The sequence below is a fragment of the Plasmodium falciparum genome (assembly GCF_000002765.6).
Source record: "Plasmodium falciparum 3D7 genome assembly, chromosome: 6".
Lineage (NCBI taxonomy): Eukaryota > Apicomplexa > Aconoidasida > Haemosporida > Plasmodiidae > Plasmodium > Plasmodium falciparum.
In genome coordinates, this window is record NC_004327.3 from 335012 (window position 1) to 352500 (window position 17489).

General features: G+C 18.7%; 7 protein-coding genes across 7 annotated transcripts in view; 3 read left to right on the forward strand and 4 right to left on the reverse strand.

Annotated features, from left to right (window-relative positions):
* Positions 1-95: 95 nt before the first annotated feature.
* PF3D7_0608000 (diphthine methyltransferase, putative) lies at positions 96-2357 on the reverse strand (the record flags this gene model as incomplete). Its single annotated transcript, XM_960977.1, has 12 exons — positions 96-241; positions 321-394; positions 535-636; positions 731-796; positions 897-963; positions 1082-1146; positions 1241-1309; positions 1408-1441; positions 1520-1625; positions 1778-1856; positions 1993-2146; positions 2282-2357. The coding sequence occupies 12 exons, from the start codon at positions 2355-2357 to the stop codon at positions 96-98; spliced, it is 1038 nt and encodes a 345-aa protein (XP_966070.1).
* A 423-nt stretch (positions 2358-2780) lies between these two features.
* On the forward strand, positions 2781-6749 carry PF3D7_0608100 (conserved Plasmodium protein, unknown function; the record flags this gene model as incomplete). Its single annotated transcript, XM_960978.1, has 1 exon — positions 2781-6749. One exon carries the CDS (start codon positions 2781-2783, stop codon positions 6747-6749), a length of 3969 nt encoding a protein of 1322 aa, XP_966071.1.
* A 113-nt stretch (positions 6750-6862) lies between these two features.
* Positions 6863-7810, reverse strand: PF3D7_0608200 (conserved Plasmodium protein, unknown function; the record flags this gene model as incomplete). The annotated part of the gene is made up of 4 exons (XM_960979.2): positions 6863-6921; positions 7084-7176; positions 7323-7549; positions 7719-7810. 4 exons carry the CDS (start codon positions 7808-7810, stop codon positions 6863-6865), a joined length of 471 nt encoding a protein of 156 aa, XP_966072.2.
* Positions 7811-8200: 390 nt separating this feature from the next.
* On the forward strand, positions 8201-12496 carry PF3D7_0608300 (heptatricopeptide repeat-containing protein, putative; the record flags this gene model as incomplete). Its single annotated transcript, XM_024473103.1, has 1 exon — positions 8201-12496. One exon carries the CDS (start codon positions 8201-8203, stop codon positions 12494-12496), a length of 4296 nt encoding a protein of 1431 aa, XP_024328934.1.
* Positions 12497-12998: 502 nt separating this feature from the next.
* Positions 12999-14360, forward strand: PF3D7_0608310 (sorting assembly machinery 50 kDa subunit, putative; the record flags this gene model as incomplete). The annotated part of the gene is made up of 1 exon (XM_960980.2): positions 12999-14360. The coding sequence occupies one exon, from the start codon at positions 12999-13001 to the stop codon at positions 14358-14360; it is 1362 nt and encodes a 453-aa protein (XP_966073.2).
* Positions 14361-14934: 574 nt separating this feature from the next.
* Positions 14935-15504, reverse strand: PF3D7_0608400 (conserved Plasmodium protein, unknown function; the record flags this gene model as incomplete). Its single annotated transcript, XM_960981.2, has 2 exons — positions 14935-14967; positions 15217-15504. 2 exons carry the CDS (start codon positions 15502-15504, stop codon positions 14935-14937), a joined length of 321 nt encoding a protein of 106 aa, XP_966074.2.
* A 1264-nt stretch (positions 15505-16768) lies between these two features.
* The window catches only part of PF3D7_0608500 (proteasome subunit alpha type-2, putative), a gene marked incomplete at both ends in the record, with an annotated part of 996 nt that continues 275 nt past the window's right edge, over positions 16769-17489 (reverse strand). Inside the window, one exon of the mRNA XM_960982.1 lies at positions 16769-17367. Within this exon, the coding sequence (XP_966075.1) occupies positions 16769-17367 (599 nt within the window). The remainder of the gene's footprint in view (positions 17368-17489) is intronic.

A 17489-nucleotide genomic window follows, 5' to 3' on the forward strand; every position in this document is an offset into this window, starting at 1 on the left:
GAATAAATTATTTCAAAAAAATAATAAGCAAACAAAAATGCATGTATATATATATATATATATATATTTATTTATTTATTTATTTATATGTTGTATTAATCCCACAATTGAACTTCTTTGTTATAAAATGAACAAGATAAATAAATTTTTTTTTTTTCATTTTTTGGTCTTAACATATCAATAACATCAATTCCATATGTTAATTCGTTATTGTTGAAAATACCCTTATCATAAATGAAATCTAAAAAAAGAAGAAATGACATAAATCAGGAATTGTATTTATATTTTTTTAAAAAATTATTGTTATATATTTAATTTACCATTGTTTGATTTTTTAAATATCTTTGCCCCTCCATCACAGGCTGCTACGAGCAAATTGTCCACAGAGTTATTTCTTAAATGAAGAGGAAAAAAAAAAAAAAAAAATATATATATATATATATATATATATATATATTACATATATGTAATACACATAAATATATATATAAATTTATATATACACATATATTTGTATACATTTTTATTTCTTACTTGTATAAAAATTTTATCCTCCATATGTTTGAGTTTACATCAACTGTTTGAATGGGCTCACGAATATTTCGTAAATCAAAAATGCGTATATTATTGTCATACCTAAAAAGAAGAAAATAAACCGATTAAATATATATATATATATATAATAAATTTTTTTTTTTTTTTTTTTTTTTTTTTTTTTTTTTTTTGGTACGATGCTGTATATAATAGCTCGCTGAAATTTTCAAATTTCACTGCCGTAATTCCTTGAGTGTGAGATCTAAAAAAGAAGGAAGTTTAGTTATATATATAAATACTTAATATATATATATTTATATTTATATTTATTTTTTTTTTTTTTTTTTTTTCATAAAAGATACTTTTTATTTTGCTGCGAAATAGTGGTAGTTCTTAAATCCCAAATAACAAAAGAACAATCATCTGAGCCTTTTACATTTTAAAGAATAAAAATATATATATATATATATATATATATATATATATATATATATGTATACAATTATTAATATTGAAAAAAATATTTCATATGAAATACATCACTTACCCGTTGTTATTACATTTTCGTTTCCGTTGAATGTACAACTCCATACATGATATTCGTGTGCTTTCCTTTTTTTATTTAAAAATGAAAGAAAAAAAAAAAATTCACATATATATAAATATATATATTTATATATATATATATTTTTTATTTATTTCTAACCATGTTTTTTCTTGTTGACCATGGACCAGCAAACACATATCTCCATTACTAAAAGATATACATATTTTTCTAAATAAAAAAAAAAAAGAAAAAAAAAAAAAATACCTCTATATATAATTTTATACATATAAAAAGATAATATCATTTTCTATTGTTTCAATTTTTACTCAGGCTTGTTGTCAAACGCTTCAAATGATAACCCTACAAAAATGTTTAAACAATGTAAATATATATATATATATATATATATCCTCATTTTTATGAATGATTAAAAATTACCCGAGTTGTTTTTTTCTTTAGACGTTTCTAACAATTTTTCGTAAGTCTCCTCTTTAAGGTCAGATAAGTAAAAACCATTTACACATACACTTCCCAAATATAGTTTCTACAGAAAGGAAAAATTTACAACACATATATATATATATATATATATATATATATATATATGTGAGATAAAGATATATTCACTGTAGCAAATAATGGACATCATATTATTTAATATAAAATTCGTTTTGACGCCTTTCCTTTTTTCCTTACATCATTAGTAAATATATAATTCGATTGAAGAACTCCATTATGAAAATTGATGTTCTTTTTATATTCTAAATAATAATCTCTTTAATGTTAAAAAAAAAAAAAAAAAAAAATTATTATAAATAAATCTGTTTATAGAAAAACAATTCAATTTATGTTCAATATAAATACACTTATAACAAATGTATAATATATAAAAGCATTTTACATTTCCCTACATTTCACAATTATTATTATCATCATCTTTTATATTTTGGTTAAGTCCGAATAAATAGATTTTTCCTTTTTTTTTGGGTTCTTCATTCGGTTCTTTATTTTTTAGTTGGTACGTTGAAATAGCCGTTAATCCAAAATATTCACTGAATTTATTATCTTAAAAATTATATATATATATATATATATATATATATATTTATATATATATGTAATTTTTTTTATTTTATGATAAAAAAATAAAATGATATACATATATATATATTTTTTTTTTTTCCTATAGCTTTTTATTACTATCATGGTTTATTAAGGTACTACTTGGAAAAACACTAACGTCGTCACAACAATATTTTAAGTTGTATCTTTTCATCATTTTTCACAAAAAAACAAAAAAAAAAATAAATAAAATAATATTTAAACAAAAAAAGGCCAAACATGGTAGAAATTAATATATATATATATAAATATATATTTGTATAATTATAAATTAACATGGCAATATTTTATCTGAAAAAAATAAAATAAATTACATATATATATATATATATATATATATATATATATATATATATATATATATATTTTTAAAAATACATTTATGTATTTATTTTTTATTTTGTTATAAGGCTTACATTAGGTATGTATATAACATATACATAAATATTTATTTATATTTATTTATATTTACATTTACATTTACATTTACCTTTTTCAGATATCATTGTTAGGTAATTTTTCTTTTTTTATTTGAATTAGGATTATGAAAAAAATATGAATCAATCTTTTTTCTTTAATGAAATACCAGTTATTTATTGCCCTCATTGTTTTGTTGAATGTTTGCTTTAGCTACCTTATAAAGAAGAAGAATATTATTATAAATAATAATGATAATTTTTATATTTGTAATTTTGTAAAAGATAAAAAAGGAAGAAGAAAATATAATAATAACTATAATAAGAAAACTCTCAATGGAATAAAAAGTATTGTTAATTCAGGATGTGTAAATCAAGATGTTATGAGAAATGTTGATGAGGCTTATGAGGGAAAGAAAAATTTAATAGAAGGGAATGATTTGCAAAAAAAATTCTTACAAGCATCAAAAGAAGATGATTATAATTATTTATATTTTTATCATATATATAAAAAAATGAAATTAATAAAAAGAGAAAAATATATATATAACCCAACAAAATATGAATCGGTACGATCATATATAAAAAGAGAATTAAAAGATTGTTTAGATGTAAATACATCAGCTTATATTTTTAAACTTTCTGAATTTTATTCAAAAAATGTATTAGAAGTATCTGTTTATGTTAATGAAATAATAAATATTCTTAGTTTTTTTACTTTTAATAGTGAACATAATTTGAAATATAATGAAAAGGAGGAAAATCAAAACACAACAAATGACATATTAGATTATAATAAGAAATATGTTAGTGATGACATGGATGATAATGCTATTCATAGTACTCAAAATAATTCTTTGAATAATCAAAATAAAGCAGACACGTTAGTATATGATACTACTACAATTAAGGATTCTAACAATAATAATGATGATGATGATGATGATGATGAAAATTATAATTATGTAAGTGATAATATAGAGGATGAGCATATACATACAGACGACAATAAAGATCATTCAGATATCTATCCAGATAATAAAATATTGTTAGAAGATGATAAGAAAAAAATTTCAAATGAAAAAAATTTTTATGACCAGGAAAAAATAAATAGTATAATTGAAAAGACAAAAGAACAAAACAATTGCAATGAACAGAATTTAAATGATGATGATAATATTTTTAAAAAATATAATGAAAATCAATCGAAAATGAAATTTAGTAAATTAATTAATAAAGATGAAAAATATAAATCATTTTGCTTTTATTTTATTCGACTAGTTGATTCAATTAGTGGACTTTTTTGTACTATTGCAAAAAGAAAGAAACGGGAAGAAATTTTGAACTTTTTAAAAAATTTAAAAATTATGCAAAATATTAAAAACTATAATATAAATAATTTACATTTCGATACTAATTTTATGATTTATATTATCAGATTAACAAAATATAAAGATATGAATTTTCTTTGCTCCTTAAAAAAATTAAAAGAATATAAAACTGAAGATATAAAAAAAATATTCCTTAATTGCTTATATGATAATTTACTCGATCTATATTATTTAAAAAATCTACAAGACGATTTTATCAAAAGGGAAAATGAAAAAAAAAAAAAAAAAAACGCCTTAACAAGTCAGGTATTTTCAAATTCTTTTCACACGATTAATAAAAATGGAACAGATGATAATACATATGTTACTACAAATATTAAATATGAGAATTTAAGAAAAATAGAAGAACAATATAATGATTTATTAAAACAGTATTCCCATGAAAAAATTATTAAAAATAATGAAATCATTTATAATGAAAATGATTTGAAAAATATTATAATACAAATTTTCAATAAAGATATTTTTAAAAATAAGAAAAAAATAATAAATAATATGAACAATGGTACTAATAAAAATTTGGCTAGTCAAAGTGGGAATAATAAAAAAAAAAAAAAAAAAATAGCTACAAGTACAACAAACATGAATAATATTTCTCTAATTGATATATTTGAAATAACAGAGGACAAATTATATGACATTTTGAAAAATTATCCACATTTAGAAATAAATAATAATAATAATAATATTAAGATGCTAATAAAAAAAATGAATAAATTACTTGAATCATACAATATTAATATAAATATTCATTTGGTCAAAAAGGACGAAATGTGTGTGCAAGAACATAACACTCTTCCATATTCTAATGAAAATAAAATTGAAGAGCAAAACAAAATAAGTGATGAAAATAAAATAAATGAAAAAAAAAACAAAAACATTGAAAATAAGGAAGAATATAAGAACACTGAACCATCTAATGTAAAGAATGTAAATTTTAGTAATGTTTCCTTGTCAGATATTAAAAAATATATATCTTACAAAAGGAGCATAGAAGAACAATTTAGGGATTATCAAGTTGATGAATTAAAATTAAATAATATAAAAGAAGAAGAGCAAAATAAAAAATTGGATAGTGAAACAATAAATGTTAAATTAAATGAAATTAATAACAACAAATTAGAGAACAACGTAGAGTTGGAAAATGAACACATAAATGTTCAAAGTGAAAATTATAAGACTAATCAAAAAGATGAAGCAGATGTATTTAAATATTTTGATATTACGGAAAAACAAAATTATATAACTTTTGAATTTAATAATTATATTTTAGAACACCAAGCATTATTAAATGAAAAACATAATCAACAATTAGCAGAGGGTGGCAATATAAAAGATACTCCCAGTTATTGTTATGAACCTAATGAGAAATTGACAGATGAACAAATGGAAGAAATTTTGAAAAAACATTTTCCGGAAAATACAGAGGATGCAGGAAATAATAATATGGAAGTGCAAAATGGTATATCCGGTGGTGAAAATAGTATGTCAGATGATAAGACGGAAGAATTACATGATGAGACGGAAGAATTATATGATGAGACGGAAGAATTACATGATGAGACGGAAGAATTATATGATGAGACGGAGGAATTACATGATAAAACTGACGTATCACATGATAAAACGGACGTATCACATGATAAAACGGACGTATCACATGATAAAACTGACGTATCACATGATAAAACTGACGTATCACATGATAAAACTGACGTATCACATGATAAAACTGACGTATCACATGATAAAACGGATGTATTACATGATGCAAATGATGACATTGATTTAGAAGGTAACCTTATAGATGACGATTTTTCAGATGATAACATTTCAGAAGACGACGCCCCTAGAAGAAAAAAAGAAAAAATTAAAGAAAACAAGGAAATCGAAAAATTAAAATCGTGGTTCGATAACATAGATAATAAAAAGTATAAATACAATTTCGAAAATATTTATTATAAAACATTAGAGGAAAAGATGGAGGCATTATTATATATTTTAAAAAATGAGAAGACTAAAAAAAAGGTAATTGTATGCTCTGCTGATGAAGAAAAGAAATTAATAAAAATGAAATGTCAAATTGAAAATGTGGAATACGATTATATGTTAAATAATTTAAAGAATATTAAACATTTTATAAACAAAGAAAATAATTATCATGAAGCATGTTTTATTTTTATGAAAGAAATTGAAAATACTTTAGAGTTAAGAAAAATATGTACAAATTTGTCAGAACAAGATAATATGAATAATAAGGAAAATAAGAATAATAAGGATCATAAGAATAATCAGAATGACAAAAATATTATGAACCGTGATAATATGACCTTTTATCATTTTTCTGAAAATGTTCCTAAATCTATTGTATACAAAAAGCTTTTTTATTCTATTACAAATAATGAAGACAGTTATTTATTTTATTTAAAGTCTAAAAATAAAAATGTTAAAAAGGAAGATGATAGAAAAAAAGGAGCAAAAGGTAATACAAAATATCCGAAATCGAATGGTAGCAATAATAATATATTTGTACCTTATCATAAAAGAATAAAGAAAAAAAAATTAACAAAAAATGAAGAGAAATGGTTAGATTTTAGAAGAAGGACGTTAAAAAAAATTGATGAAATGAAAAAAAAAGCTGAATTGTTGAAAAAGAAAAAAGCACAAAAAAGGGATAACAAAATTAAAAAAATTGTAGCAAAGTTGAAAGCCAAAAACAAAAAAATATTAAAAAAGTGAAAATAATAAAAAAAAAAAAAAAAAAAAAAAAGTATAAAGGTAAATAAATAAATAAATAAATATATATATATATGTGAACCTTTTTCTTATTATATGTTTTAATTTTTTCTTGTTCATCCATTTTGTTTTATTTTTTCAAACATCTCTTTGAAGAGATCATCCGCGCGAAACTCTGCAGAGTGATGAAAAAATATATGTACATACATATATATGATATATATATATAATATATATGTATATATAAACACCCATATGTGTAGACATATTTCTTTTTTGTAATAATATTATTGTATATATTATTTATTTATTATTTTTTTTTTATTATTATTATAACCTTCGTTTTTTTTTTTGATTAATATTTTATTTTGTAAACAATCATATATTTCAAAGGTAAGGTCGTCGGTACATTTTTCCTTTATGACGACCCCTACAAATTATAAAATAAAACCAAAGGAGGAATATATATATATATATATATATATATACTTACGTTGTTGTGATAAAAAGGATATGTATATAAATATATATATATATATATATATTTTTTTTTTTTGTTTAATGTTTCATAAGTACCTTTTAAATTGAAGGATATAAGATCTTTTAATTTTTGAAATATTTCACAATAACGATAATCATAAATAATTTCTATACTTCGATTAAATAATAAATCACTGGTTTTTATTATTTTATTATATTTTCCAATTTTTTTCATTTTGAAATATGGGTACTTTAAAATTTGATGTTTATGGATCATATCATTTTCGCTTATATTCCTGATCTTTTTTATTCTTGTACCATCACTAAAATGAGGTGATATAGAAAAAATAAAAAAAACAAAAGATAATCGTATATAGGTATGTAAAAATGGATATATGTAAATATAAATATAAATAAATAAATATATATATATATATATATATATATATATTTTTTTTTTATTATTATTTTTTTTTTTTTTTTTTTTTTTACATTTTAGGATTCATGAACTGCTTCCACTCCTTGGCACTCTTAAAATGAATCCTTCGACATAATTCAAATGAGAATTTGTATATTTTTTTCATTTTTTTTTAAAGAAAATAAAAATATGTACTTGACAAGATATGAAACAAATATACTAAAATGATGTGGCATATAAAAAATGTTAAATAATAATATAATATATATATATATAATTAATAAGTTATATTTCAATATGTGCAAAGGATATATAATATTAAATTAAAATTATTATATATATATAATATATATATATAATATATTTAATGGTGTAAACTTTTATAATTACATATTATATATATATATATATATATATATTATAAAAAAGAAACGTACATATTTATTGTTTTTTATATATAAATATTTGTAGATAGATCAATATGAACAGTTAAAAAAAAAAAAAAAAAGTATATTTAAAATATCATTATAATTAAAACAAATGAAAAGATGAGATAATGTTTAATTATTTTTTAAGAAGCATTAAAAATTGTAAAAGTAAAGACGATGTTACTCATTTAAGTCGAAAGTTCCTAAAAAATATTAATCATTTTAATACATATGAAATAGCTCTATGCATAAATAAATTTTCTAAAATTGAATTTGAAGATCCATTATTTTGGAAGCATTTTTGTTTACTAATAACCACAAGAGATGAGAATTTTGTGAAGAAATTTTTATCAACAAAAAGAAATGATATTAATAATAACAAGTGTCATAATAAGGTATATGATACATATGATGATTATGATAAACATAATGTCATGAAGGTAAAGAACAACCTACCTAATGTTGATGAGCATAAAAGAGATGAAAAAAATAACAATGTTTCTTTTAAAAATGTGACATGTAAAAAAAAAGATGATATAATTGAATATAATTTATTTCATGAAGAAAAAGAAGAAGAAAAAAAAAAAAAAAAAGATAAATTATTACATCTTTTTAATATAGAAGAGTTATGTTTAATTCTTAATTCTTTATCAAAAGTAAATATAAAAAATGACGATATATTAAAATATGCTTCACACAAATTAATAAATCATATAAACTTAAATAAATATTTAATAAACACTATAAAGGCCCTCACCTCTTTGTCTGGATCCACACAAGGAAGAAAAAATAAAAGTCTTGAAATAAAAAATGATGATGAAATAAAAAATGATGATGAAATAAAAAATGATGATGAAATAAAAAATGATGATGATATAAAAAATGATGATGAAATAAAAAATGATGATGAAATAAAAAATGATGACAATATAAACAATTGTAATAATACAAACGGGTGTGATGACAATACGTATAAACCAATAAATGTACAACATATACTACAGGATAAAATATACCAGAATATAAACAACTTAAATAATATTTTAACAGAGAAAGATTTAAGTATATTAATTGAACTTATGATTACACATAATAATATAGATAATAAAAATAAAGAAGATAAATTATGGGATGATAAAAATATTGTAATAAAAAATACAAAAAAGGATAGTAAGACCATAAAAGAGAAAATAAATACATATAATGATAATATTGAAATAAATAATAATATATGTAATAATAACAATATATGTAATAATAACAATATATGTAATAATAACAATATATGTAATAATAACAATATATGTAATAATAACAATATATGTAATAATAACAATATATGTAATAATAACAATATATGTAATAATAACAATATATATAATAATAACAATTTATATAATAATAACAATTTATATAATAATAACAATTTATATAATAATAACAATGTTAATGTTAATTTTTTAAAAAAAAAATTATTTGATAGCTTAAAAAAAGTAAACCATATAAGTGAACAAAGTATCTCCCTTATATTACAAGCATGTAGTAAATCATCCGAAAAAAATAAAGAACTTTTAGATATTTTAAAAGTTATAATAATATTAAAATTAAAAAAAGAAAAGAAATGTTCTGATATTTTTCTTAGTAGTGTTATACATTCATATGCTTCAGTTAATTATAAAGATAAAATATTATTCAATATATTATCAAATTATATATGTACAAATATTAATTATATTAATGTAAAAGCATTAATTATTATATTAAATAGTTATGTTAATATTGAAATATTGAATATTAAATTATTTTCTATATCCTTAAATAAGCTAGCGAAAAAAGATGTATTACGAAACCTATCAAATCAATGTACTTCCAATATTATAACAATCTTTACAAAGACTTATCATTATTTAGATAAAATAAAAATAAATTTTATATTTAACACAATAATTCAAAGAATAAAACAAGAATACAACGAATACAATAAGTGTCAGGTATACGTCAAAGAGAATGTCTCTTATAATAATAAATCCGTTTCATTTTCTACAACACCTTTAATAAACAAAAAAAATAAAATAATAATAAATAATAATAATAATAATAATAATTACAATTATAATAATAATAATAATTATTATTATTATAATTTCCCAGAGAATATAATATCACATAACCATTCAACTTATTTAAAATACATACCACGTAATATAAATAGTACAAGTAAGAAAAAGCACAAATATAATAAAAACGAAACTGATGAACGAGACAGGAATGAAGTTGTTAATCAAAATAAATTTTTCATCTTAAACTTTTTAACAAAACATATAACTAATATATTAAATAATTTAAGTAAATTAAATATGGCTGACACGAAATTATATGAAATATTTTCATCTCTCATTCTGAAAAAAAAAAAAAACGATATCAACAAACTTGATATTCTTAATATCACAAGTTCTTATTCTAGAGCTTCATATAGAAACGAGAACATATATGATCTAATAATAGAGTATTCTAAACAATATATTGTACAAAACGATTTAAAATATGTAGAATTTATTAATTTATTTACAAGTATTAGTACTTTTTATATACTTGAAAAAAACGAGCCTTCTAATATATACAAAACGAAATTTGAAGAAATTATCAAGTGTATGATTCAAAGGTTAAAGGGGGAGGACGAAAAAAGTATTAATAAAAATAAAAGGAAAGATATAGATGGAAAAATATATGACAAGGTGAATATAAAAAAGGATAATGTTATACGTACACATAATTTAAATGAAACATATAAAAATATATTGAATACATATGAGGAAAGTCCTGATAAACATATGAATAATAATATATATGAAGAGTGTGTAGAAAAAAATATTAAAGATCTACATGTCAATGATTATTGTTATTGTTATAATTATGATAATATAAGAAATAAAAATATTTTGGATAATTTAAATATTAATCATTTGGCTTATATATTATCAACTTTATGTAAATTGAATATACATGATGATTATATTTATAATAAATGTGTTATAAATATAAGAAAGAAAATATTTAAAATAAATAGTAAATGTTTATCTATTTATCTTTTATATATAAGTAAATTTAATATAATTCAAGATACATATATAAAAAATGTTATAGCTAGCTGTTATAAATTGGAATATGAAAAAAAAAAAAAAAAAAAAAAAAAAAAAATTACAAATTTAAATAATAATAATAATATATTTTTAAAAATGAATAATTTATATAAACAATTATTATCGAATGATATAATAAATTCAATATATATTATTAGATGTCTAATAAAAAATGATGTAGATCTTATAAAAAATAAAAATAAAAATATATATAATCTGAAGAATAATATTAATGATGGATTTCATTCAAATAATAGGTATAACAACAACATATATGTAATATATTTTAATTTACTTTATATATATAACTTTTATTCAACCAAAAATTATGACATTTCGTTAATTAACTTTAGTAGAGATAATAATGATAATAATAAAACACTTTTGTCTTTTATATCGGAGAAAGAAAGTGAAAAAAAAAAAAAAAAAAATAATACAACTTGTCATATGGATAAAAGTGAACACCATAAAATAAAGAAAAAATTACATTCTCCTCATATTTCTGATCAACATAATGATGATGATAATAATATTATAAAAATGGATGACATCTTTTTTGAAGAACAAGATAATATTATAAAAACAAGAGAATTAAATATACACGGTTCTTGTATATTATTAAATAGTTTATCATATTTATTGACACATGTATATTTTTATAATGAAAAATATTACAAAATAATATATTATTTATTACTTTATAATTTTAAATATGTTTTTAAAAAATTAAAATTAAAATATTCAATTTATGATTTATTATATAATTTAAAAGATATACATAATGAAAAGCAAACAAAATATATTGTTCAAGATATTATCGATTCAGCAAGTTTAAGACAACTATATATGTCTATATTAATGTTATATTATTTATATCCATTACATGTTTGTACAAACAATACATATAATAATATAATTCATAAATATCCTTTATTTTTATTACAATATATATACTTTTTTTTGAAATATAGTCCTATAATATCATTTGAAAAATATCGTTCTATATATAATTCTTTAAATAATATAAAATTTATTTATTATAATAATGACTATTCTCAAAAAAAAAAAAAAAAAATGAATCATGAAAAAAATATATACCATAAACATGATGATATTAAAAGACCTAACATCTCAACGATTGAATTAAACGTTTATAATATCATATTAAATATTTTAAGAAAAAAAAATATATTACAACATTTTAATCTTTCAACAACTTTCAATGTTTATATGTATTCAGTAGATATATTAATAAAGTCAAAAAAAAAAAAACAAAAAAAATGATAAAAATGGATGAATATAAAAAAAAAAAAATATATATATATATATATATATATATATATATTTTCCCTTTATAGGAGCACAAAAATTAAATGTGCCATTTATTTGATTTTTTTGTTTATATTTTATTTATTTATTTATTTGTTTGTTTATTTTTTATTCATTTTTTATTCATTTTATATATATATTTTTATTTATTATTTTAAACCTTGGGCATATAATAAATATACATATGTTCATATATATATTTCTTATTTCTTATTTTGTCATCACCTTTTTAATATTTTTCTTGTAATTTAAGAAAAAAAAAAAAAAAAATAAAAAAAAAAAAATATATATATATATATTATAATTATACAAATATTTTTGTATATATATATATATATATATTTTTTATTTTTTATCTTTTATCTTTTATCATCACATAAATATATTTATGTTTATATATATATTTTTTTTTTTTTTTTTTTTTTTTCTTTTTTTTTCTTTTTTTTTCTTATAGAGGATGAACACAGAATTGGATTTACAAAACAAAATTGGAAATGTAAATATAAATTTAGAAGGGCTAGAAAGAATAAAGAAGAGTAATTTATTATATATTTTTGATGATATAAAGAAGAGTAATAATGTAGAAGATTTATTATTAAGAGTTAAAAGTTGTAATGAGAAAATAAAGAATTTAAATATATTTGATGAAGATCCTATAGTGAAATTAAAGAATGTTAATAATAATGATGATATATTAGTTGATTTTAGATTTAAGGAAAGAAAGAATAATTATATGATAGGTACGAATATAAACAATAGAGGAGAAATTACAGCTGATTTTGAAATCAATATTCCATATATTTTTAAAACTATAAATAGTATAGAATTCAAAGCTAATGTTAGTAGTTTTTATACTAATAATTTATCGTTTAGATTTATATGTCCATATTTATATAAATTAAAAAATTTCAAATTAATTATTGAAACAAATTTAAGTAGTATAAATAATATAAAATGTAGTTCCTATATTATAAAAACAAACTCTTTAAAAACATATTTATTACAAAATAACCATTCATTTATATGGGAAATCGATTTTAATAGAATATTACATAGAATAAATCCAAATTTTATACCTTCAGATAATATTTTAAAATTATGTGATAAATATATAAAAAATACTATCAAATATAATTATAAAATAGATAAATTAAATTATTTAAATACAAATGAACAGGATCCAAATATTATTTATTATACACCTTATCCTGTTTCAGGATATTATTATGAAATAGAAAATGAAATGTCTTTACCTTTTTGTGAAGCTAACTTTTTTAAAAATCATTTTAATGTTTTCTGTGTAAAAAAAATTTTCAACAATTTATTTACATATATTAATATTAGTAATGGAATCAAATATGATTATAATCAACACAAACCATACACACTAAATAATTTTAATTTTACTGGTAGTATAGGTAGCTCATTAGTTTTAAGAGGTTTTGAATATAATAGTATTGGTCAACCTGAACATTGTTATAAGTTTCATAAAAACAAAAACGATTATAAAATAACATATAATTATCTTGGTGCTAACTTTTTTACAAATATTCAACTCATATTTAAATATATACTTAACATTCAAAATATGAACCCTATGGTATTCTTTTATATACACCTAGGAAGACTCAGTAATCATTTTTATTCATCTATTAATCAATTAATTAAAGATACAAGAATATCAACAGGTATTGGTATTATGGCATATATTCAAAAAAACATTTCTCTAGAACTATTTTTTAATTATCCTATCTTATATCATATAACGGATAAAACCAAATTTTTTCAAGTCGGCTTGAATTTTAAGGGAATCTTATGACATAAAGTAAAATGTTAACAAAAAGGTAAAAAGTGATCAATATTAAAGCGGGAAGGAAAAAATAAAATATATATATATATATATATATATATATATATATATATGTTTATATATTTATATATATTTGTCATATTTAAAATGTTACATATCCTTTTAATTTTGTTTACAACAATATTTCATAAGTTTTATATATTTTTAAGTAACTCCTATATAAATATTTGCCAAGTTGGCATTATATGTTTAACAAACATTTATTATATTAATATGTTCAAATATAATAACACTTTGTTCTTTCGTGTGTGATGCTTAAAAAATGAAATAAATAAATAAATAAATAAATATATATATATATATATATATATATAAATAATTTTACAAATGAAAAAAAAAAAAAAAAAAAAAAAATTATTATATATATATATATATATATATATATATTATATAATAGTGGGGAGTAAAAAATTCCCAGTGTTCTTATAAATAACTATTCCTTTTTTTTCACATATATTTTAAACCCTACTTATCTGCAAATAAATAAACTAAAAAATAAAACCATTTCAATATATTGACATACTTAGTGTTTCCCTTTTTCGTACAAATGTTCATTCTACAAAAAAAAAAAAAATATTATGGAATTGTTAAGAACAGGTAAGGAAAATCAAAATAAAAGTATACAATTAAATGTTTCATTATATTAAATAAAAATTTTAATAGTCTTTTATTTTTATTTATTTAACACATTTAATATATATATATATATATATATATATATATATATATATATATATAAATGTGTGTATCTTTTAATTTATTCAAAAAATATATTTTCCCTTTCATGATATACTTATTAACTTACCTCTTTATAATATTTATTCGTTTCGTAAAGGGACTGAGTTATTGGAACAAATGCCATTAAGAATATCAAACCGTAAAAATATCTCATTATAGGTATTCTAATTCCTTTAGGACAATTCGCTTTATACACATTTTCTTCTACATCCTTTTTTTGTTCTTGATTATTTTTATTCTCCGTACTTGCAGCTCTCTTGAACATGTGATTTCCATTTTTACTTAATAAAGAAAACACGTTTCTACGAATTATTGTTTGATGCTTTTTTAAAAATAAGATCTTTGAAAAATTCATTTTAAAAAAAAAAAAAAAAAAAAAAAAAAAAAAATATACATATATTATATATATATATATATATATATATATGTATATTATAACAAATTGTTAAAAAAAAAAAAAATTATAATATTTTGTTATTATGTGTAAAAATTATAAATGCCAATATATCCATATTGTATTCTTAAAAAAACATGTATTTTTTTTTTTTTTTTTATTTATTATTCAAATGAATTGGCTTAAAGGTAATAATTTTATACTTCAATTTTTTTTTTTTTTTTTCAAAATATTCTTACAAATGTTAAACAAATATATCATTTCATCAAATATCTTTTTATATTTACTTAATCAAAAAAGGAGTATATTATTTTTTATATACATGTAGGAAATTGCGTATTTCAAAGAATAAATAAAAAATATATATATAATATATTTATATTCTAAATTTATGAAATAACATACTAGTTGTAAAAAGAAATATACATAACACGTTCATTTATATATACATTTATATTCATATAACTATCAAAACTTAAAAAAAAAAAAAAAAAATAAAACTGTTAAATTATTTAATACAAAAGGTTAGGAAAGTTTATTATTTTTTGAGGATGTGTTAACAATTTGAATTTTTTTTTTTTTTTTTTTTTGTATACCAAAAATTTTCTTTTTTCTTTTTATTTATGATTAAAAAAATAAACGTATCATCTTTTATAAATCTAATTATTTCATTTTTCTTATAAATATATACATATATATATATTTATATATATATATATATATATATATATATATATATATATTTTTTTTTTTTTAATATATTTTTTATTATTCACTAATTTAAAAAAAAAATAGTAATAATGAATCAGAAAAAAAAATTATAAAAATGTAAGGAATATAAATTGTTTTTTTTTTTTTTGTTTTTTTTTTATTTCAAGAGTATAAATATATAAAAGTAATAAAAAAAAAAAATTTACACAAAATTTTTTTAAAAAAGAAAATATAACATTTATTTTGTATATACATATATATAATATGTACTTATAATATGTATTTATAATATACATTTATATATTATGATTTTATTTTGTGTAGATTTAACATGATATTATGTCCAGTTATATGCACATATGTTTATTTTTTTCAAAATTTTATAAATATATTTTTAGAACGATTAAATGAATAAATAAACATCTACAATATGTATAAATATATATATATATATATAATGTATATGTTGTATTTCATTTTTTACCCATTTTTGCAGTAAAATAGGAATCCTTATTTATTCTATTTCTATTAAATAATCTTTAATTTCATTTTGTGTTAAAATCTTGAATGGTTTATTATCATAGGCTACACCAATTTCAATATTTTTTTCATTCAATACTCCTTCATAACTTTCTTTTAAAGTTAAAATAGCTGTATGAATTGCATCTTCTATTTCGATGTCTTTATTATATCTTTTTTCTAAAAAGGACATATTGTTTTGATAATCTTTTCCTACACATGTAGCCATCCAATTAAAATAACATCCAGATGGATCGATTTGATATAAATGGTATCCATATACATCAACCCCACATATTAATAAAGATAAACCAAATGGTCTTACCCCACCTGTTTGTGTAAATTCTTGAACTATTGATGCAATTATTTTTACTAATTCTTTTACTAATATTTCACTTCCATATTGTAAAGAATATCTTATGGCTTCTTTTCTTGCCCTTTTTAATAATACACGGAAATCTCCAGGCATTCCTGCATATACAATACCTATATGTTCACTTATTTGTTGTATTTTGAATATGCTATTTTCTTCTATTAATTCATTTGGACTTTTCTTTTCGGTAGCAATTATCACACCATTCTTGGCTCTAATACCTACATAATAGGCGGAAAAAATTAAAATAAATACATATATATATATATATATATATATATATATGTACTGTTATATAAGGTATAAGATATACAATAAATTAAAACATATTATATATATATAT